General features: G+C 47.3%; 1 protein-coding gene across 1 annotated transcript in view; it reads right to left on the reverse strand.

Annotated features, from left to right (window-relative positions):
• ABCA1 (ATP binding cassette subfamily A member 1) overlaps positions 1 to 4584 on the reverse strand; it is a gene marked incomplete at its 5' end in the record, with an annotated part of 23834 nt that extends 19250 nt beyond the window's left edge. Inside the window, 3 exons of the mRNA XM_010175532.1 lie at positions 2808 to 2924; positions 3616 to 3755; positions 4344 to 4584. Of these exons, the coding sequence (XP_010173834.1) occupies positions 2808 to 2924; positions 3616 to 3755; positions 4344 to 4584 (498 nt within the window). The remainder of the gene's footprint in view (positions 1 to 2807; positions 2925 to 3615; positions 3756 to 4343) is intronic.
• Between the last annotated feature and the right edge of the window lie 2385 nt (positions 4585 to 6969).

Raw genomic sequence — 6969 nt, forward strand, 5'->3', positions numbered from 1 at the left:
TTGAAAAAGGTACAGAGAGAGGTCCTCTGCCATACTGAGAAGATAAGCATGGTGGGGGTCCTTCCTCTCACCTTCCTGTTGCAAAGAATGTGTCTCCCCTGGTACAGCCCCACTATGGGGTGTGCTTTGCAGGCTGGCAGGCTGCCTCCGTGTCCTGCCACGCATTTCCCAAGGAGAGGGCAGCAGAGAGCCACGCATAGCTCTGCTCCCCGCACAAGTAAACACCAGCAAAACAGGGAAGAGGGAGATGTGCGTTCAGGAGAATCACATCTGGCTGATGGTAGTTGCCAAGCTCTGCTTACCTCTCCCTAACAAACCTCTGCTCCTGACTTGGGTGAAGAGGGGCTGTGGCATGGCTGGAACCTGAACTGTCACAGTGCTGAGCAGAAATACCAGCACCAGAGGCTGGGTGGCTTTTCTTACATATCTTGCTATTGCAGCTGAACCAGCCCCCCTGTATAGCCATCATGTCCTGCCTCTCTGCTTTCCTACCTGGGACAGGGTTTTTTTCACTTGGTTTAACTGCTAGCTTTCTGAGGACAGGCTACTGTCACACTATGTGTATGCACAATGTCCCACAGAAGTGCTGTCCAGGTAGAAGCACCTGTCACTGATGCAGAAACCAGTCCTCTGGGCAGACAACGTGAGGGAGGCAGGAAGGAAGCATTAATAGTGAAGGACACATTTGAATTGAAGCAGGGAAAAGAAAAAAAAAAAAAAAAGCACTGCACGAGAGAAAACTGTAAAAATCCTAACCAATAAAAACAGGAAATGGATTTTCTGCCAGAACAAGGAATGAAGCAGAGAGGTGGGGACCTTCTCCATGCTCTGCTGTTACCAGCAAACCAGAAAGTAATGGGTCACACAGTTACAAAAACAGTAAGGAGGACTGGGAAAACAGAACAGGCCAAGCTGGCAAAGGAGATCCTGTAAAAGGGAGATTCGAGCAAACAGGGATTGGCTGCACTGCACCCTCTTCACATTTGGTCTCCCAAATGGGAGGGCTCATGCCACCCTCCCCAGCAGGAAGGGCACCATGCCTGCAGGGCAGGGGGCTCACTTCTCCTCCCTGAAGTTAGCAGCCGCATTAGCATCAAGCTGGAAGTGACAAGAGATGGGTCAGCAAAGCACTTTCCTTCAGTAGGAAGCAGTATGTCAAACAGATTGCACAACCAAGAAAACTGGGAGACGATGACTGGTCCCCCAGCAGCATGGCAGCCTCAGTGGCTAACAAACTGCAAAGGACCAACCTCCCCCTTGAAAGCAGCCACAAAAAGGCAACTGCACCTCTAAACCGAATGGGATGCTGCGTGGGGAACTGAATGTGAAGTACTCCTGCTTGTGTGAACTGCAACAAGTGACAACAAATGAACCCCTGCTACTGTGCCAATACAGAGGAGGAGACTGTACTGCTGGGAAGATGAAGAATAAATGACCAGAGCCAGCAGATTTAACAAGAAGCATAAATACAAACCCAGAAAAGCCTGGGACTCATTTTAAAAAAAACCCTAATAATAATAATGCAGTAACATTCACTTTTCAAAGGACACAACTGCAAACCAATATCCAAACCTGAACTTTCTGTCTGCGCTCTCTGCAGCAAACAGTTCAATTTACAGTTGGTGGCCCAAATTTTCACCTCCCTGATGCCAACATCTACAGAATTAAAGCCAATAGTGGCATAGGAGTGATGAAAATGATGTCTCTGACCCTCTAGTATGTCATGTTGATGGGGAAGTACAACAGGGCAGGTCAGAGACTTCAGCACAGCACTACATTGTGGTAAACAAGAAATGAACTTCAAGGCTTAGAAGACCTGGGGAAGTCTCTGTGTAACAGCTGCGCTATGACACCCAACCTGCTGCCTTGGAGAGACAGAAGGAAAAGCTACTCTACTACTGTTTCTCTGTTGCATAATCCCAGTTTTACATCACTGTGCTTCCAAATACATCAGCACAAGGTGCAAAGATCCATCCCTCAGACTTGCACCTGAGGGAAGCAACAGTGAAGTAATCCACTTAAGCGGATAATGCCCCAGTAATGCAGGTCTAACACCTGGCATAAAGCTCCAGAAAGCCAACAGGCCAGCAGAAGGCATGTCAAATCCGAACAAGACTCCCAGCACCCCTTCTTCATGGTCCAGTATGCATGGCACATCATGAAGCTATAAGCCATAGGGTGATGTTTACTCTTCTCCCATGAGCACCCAAGTATTACTAAATGAAGCGTACCATGCAACTCCAAACTAAGTTCTTACAAGATTTGTGCCAGATTACTGCCAGGTATTTAGGTTCAGCTCTAGCATGATAACCATTCAATTCCTGCGGTACCCAGTGGGGCTCAAGTCCACTTGGCACCTTCCAGGATCAGATCTAGGTATATGACTGCTTGCTTTGCTGCTATCGTGAGGGCACTGTTGTGGGGAAGTGCACAGCACAGGGTGCTGAACATGTCACCAAGCCCACAGGTCCCCAGTTTACAAAAACACCCCAAGCCAGATATTCATACTGCATTAGGGCAACACTGTGGAAGAAACAGCTCATTTCTCCACAGAGGCAGATGACAAATGGCTGTTAAACATGCCCTGCTTCTGTTTGCAGCAGGTTGTTACATGAAGGAAGGAATGCCAAGCATAATGCAAGGCTGGTACAATCACAACATGTTTCAAGAAGAGGTCTCATCCATACTATTTATCTGCCCAGCTCAACACTGAGGCACTATCTAAAAAAAAAAAAAACAAAAAAAGAAATTTCATCATGTATTGCAGAAAACTATGGTGGTGGTTCTGGCAAGGACAGCATACTGACCCGAATGAGATTCATTTCCTGACTGCTTTCCATAAACGTCCAAATCTTCGGGCTTATCTCCTCCCACATCCCCCCAAGGTCACGAAACACACCCAGCTCCTGGAATGTCCTGTTCACCTGTCAGCAAAGAAGAGAGGAAGGTTATTTCCAAAAGTTGGCAGAGATTCACTGAAGGCTGAGAGGGTGCACTGACCTGTCAAGTGAAGTACTGAGTGTTGCTTAGATTCAAACAGCAGCTCAGCTTCTGTTTAAGGACCAGAGTAGGGAAAATCAAGTGCACTTTGAAGGAAAGCAACAACAGGGAGTGTAGACGCCTGTGGCTGAGCACTGCCTTTCAAGGCTTGGTAGAGAATGACTCTGCCTTGGAGATGAAGGGCACACAGAGGCAGCCCTTCCCCATGTGCCAGAAGAGTCTTGCTGAGGGAGTGTGGGGAATTAGAGAGCACATTAGGTAAACCACAATCGGAAATGATTAAGTATCCATTGACCAGCCTGCAGTGGAGGAAAGGAAGGACACCTGAAGGCTTATCAAGGTCTTCCCCTCTGCCATATCTCACATCAGAGATGCAAAGCCTGTGCATAATCAAAAGGCACCACCAGGAAACCTTCCAAGCCAAGTCTAGACAGCCTGGCCTTTTCTTCTTGAGCCTTCAAAAGCAAGTGCATGGGAGGTGAGACTAGGGAGGCTGTGATTTGCACGCAGTCTTCTCTAGGCTTGTGTTTGGGTCCAACTTAACACAGAGCAGCTAAGCTGCACAGCCAGAGAATGTACCTTATTCTACATATAAGAGGCTAGGGCTAGAGTTACCTCAGTCATGACCTTCCTTACGGCTGGTGTGTCTGGAGTGTACAAGATCTTCCCAATCAGCAAGGGTTTCAAAGCCCTCCAGATAATCCTGGAAAGTGGGCTGGATTCCAGGTTCTTCATGAGCTCATTGCAGTAGGGTGCTGAGGAGGAAAGGACAAGAATGAATGGCTGAACAGCATGGTGACAACTGCAGAAGGCATATGGTCCACTGGTGTGGACTTTAAGGACAGTCACAGCTGAAAGCAAAGCACTTGTCAGACAACAAAAACCTCCTCTACTGCAAAACTCCACAAAAGGCCCCTTTCAGTCCAAGCCTCCATGATCTGTGCAGCAAACGTGGAGCAGCCAGGTAGCTTCCAGCATTAAGAGCTACACTGCTAGTTCCGCACTGTTTCAACAGCCCCACTGCATGGCACAAGAAAAATTTGTCCAGAAAAGGCCAGATTTCCAAAGTCTGCACATGACTTGGTTCCCTCTGCTCCTGAAGGAGGTCTACTGCACAGCCTTCTGTGGACTCTACACGAGGCCCTTAGGAATCCCTTAAACGCTGATATCCCTGCTGGCCTTAAGGGCATGTGCAGGAGGCAGCACGTGAATGCCTTTCTGAAACAACAGAAGGTATGCTGTCCCTCAGGACCACCCGCTTTCATTTGTGGAGGTTTGGGAAACACTAGCAATGACAACCATGAAGTAGATGGGACCTTAGGCCATGCCATGCTTACACTTACTTGTGGAGTTATCATAGAAGTTAGTTACATCGTCTTCAGTGCTATTGCCTCCAAAAAGTGCTTTGTAATTGTTATCCTCATACCAGTTGAGGGATTTAATTTTGAGCCCTCCACCTTCGGGATGGCCACACACAATGCGCGACACAGCCTGGTAGATCTGCGTAGAGGAGTTTGAGGCATTCACGTTGGTCAGGAACATCACCTCTTGCCTCATGTCACTCCAGCTCTTCATGCTCAGCAACTGGAGGAGGGGGTGGGAGAAGAGAGCAGAAGCAGGGATAGGAACAGGATTAGCAAAAGGAGAATATCTTGCCACTCTTCTTCAAATCACACATCTGTTTTTGAATAGATGAGAATCCCCTAGAATGCAACATCAACAGTAAAGACCAAGGAAGGCGCATTACCCCCCACCATAGTGGGAGAACGTAGAGGGTCTTCTGTGCATGCACAAGGAATGTGTGCTTGCCAACCTGTTTACTCTTAAGTTTTCTCCTCCAGTACTGTGGGTGGTTCCTACCCTCTCTGCCCTCTCACATGGAAACTGCCTCTCCTCCCGATTGCACAACAGCTCACATTCCAGTGGAGCCCCTTCATGCGGGGTGGGGTGCATCAAGTCAGAAGAGGGAGTAAGGAACAACACAAAATGAGTGCAGCTTATGGGACACAAGCTGGATGAGCTGCAGGCCTCAGCAGTGTCACTTGGCACAATTCCACCAAGGTCAGCAAGCCTCCACTGATTTACAGCAGGCAGCCAGTGTGACGTCCTAGATCTGTATCGCTTGTCCCTGCCCTAGCACCTCCCTGCCCATTGTCAACAGCATTCCCAGAAAAACTCTGAAAACAAGCCCAGCTTCAGCCTGGAGCCTGATGACAGCATGTGCACACAGCCAGCCACAGCAAGGAGCCTTCCCTTGCCCAGCCAGATTGACACCAGGCTCAAGGTAACAACACACAACTGGCCAGGATGACTGGTACCTCTAGACTCATTTGTCTGGTATAAGCTACTACCTGCAATATGTCATGAACAAAAGTTTCAGCGGCTGAGCCTGAGACACTCACTGTATTAATATCACTGTACCATAACCAAACTCACCACAATGGAAAAAAGCAATGCGCCTCCACATGCACTGGTTTCACACTACATTCAAGCATTGCTCTCAGACTCCCTGTCTGGAGATGCAAGATCATCAGCAGGGGTATGGCCATGAAGACTAGAAGACTGTTTATCTCAGTAACCTCTGTGATGGTGGATGTCAGGAAAATATAAGTCAAGGGTAAGAATGTAGGATACTTCCCCCAAGTAACATTCCAGCTTCCATTTATTTTCAGCTCATGGAACTTCTGTTTCCTAACCCTCAATTAATTTCTTCCATGGTAAACTGCTACAGTTTTGAACATGCACAAGTATTTAACATCCAACAGATCCCTGGAGAGAACGTCCTCTCCCTTCTTCTTAACTTAGCTATGGTTAGCCCATTTTGGTGCCATGGTTTTTTGCACTGGAAGAGAGTGAACATTGAATCCCTATCTCTTTTTTCTGAGTCACTCAACTCTATAGACCCCGGTCATAGCCCCAGCTCATCTCTTTTCCAAGCTGACAAGTCCCAGCCTACTCCTTTGTTCCTTGTGTGAAAGTGATTCCACTTCAAAATGCCCTCCTCTGAACTTTTTCCAGTTCTGCTACCCCTTTTTGGGGAAGAAGGACCAAGACCTATATTCCATATTGAACAGGAGGGCAATCCATGGTTTTACGTAGGGTCACGGTAACATCTTACAGCTGTCTCTCTATCCCTTTTAAAATCTTTTCTAGCATTTGATCAGATTTCTTGACTGCTGCTGAAATATCAGGTGATATTAACTTGGATGTTCTTCCTATGCTGCCCAGACAGCAACATGCACTAATAAGGCCAAGTGGAACTGATGAGACACCTGTTTGTAACAGTTCATCAGCTGCCTCTCAGAATCAACTTTAGGTGCTGTGGCCCAACTGTCCTGTTCTCAGAGACAATAAGAGCCAGTCAAAGATCATCTGCCAGTTTTGCTCACTGTATTGTTTTTTTCACCTTTGTTTAAGTAAGATGCAGATAAAGAAAGTCTGGGACAGGTGGCACAGCCAGACAGCAACAACGCAGAAAGTGATGGTGTGCTGGAACAACTCAATCCAAATTCAACTAAGTAAAGCACTCCCGGAGACTCCATCCTCCGTCCTTACACTGGGAGGCAAACCTGACCCTTTGTGCTCATCTGTAGCACTGTGCATGCTTTAGATGTGCCAACATCTGGACAAAAATTCTTGATGCTAAATAACAGCTACTATGTGTCAAATACACAAGGAGCCTTTATTTTTAGCTGCCTGAAAACACATAACACATTGATATGGTGGAAGACAGCTGTGAGAACAGCTAAAGCCTGGGGATTCACTATAGGTGTCCAGAGTGACTGCTGCAAGTGTACTTTCATTTCCTCACTGCTGCCTCTGCCTGCACCCCAGTGCCACTCAATCTGGCTCCACAGGTTCAGGGTGACTGACAAGACACTAGCATCATGGGACATGAATGAAAAAAATGTCACACAACAGCTTTTGTTGGTTACCTACAGAATGAATCACAGAATGGTTTGGGTTGGA

Source organism: Antrostomus carolinensis, unplaced genomic scaffold (assembly GCF_000700745.2).
Source record: "Antrostomus carolinensis isolate BGI_N321 unplaced genomic scaffold, ASM70074v2 scaffold33999, whole genome shotgun sequence".
NCBI classification, from domain to species: domain Eukaryota; kingdom Metazoa; phylum Chordata; class Aves; order Caprimulgiformes; family Caprimulgidae; genus Antrostomus; species Antrostomus carolinensis.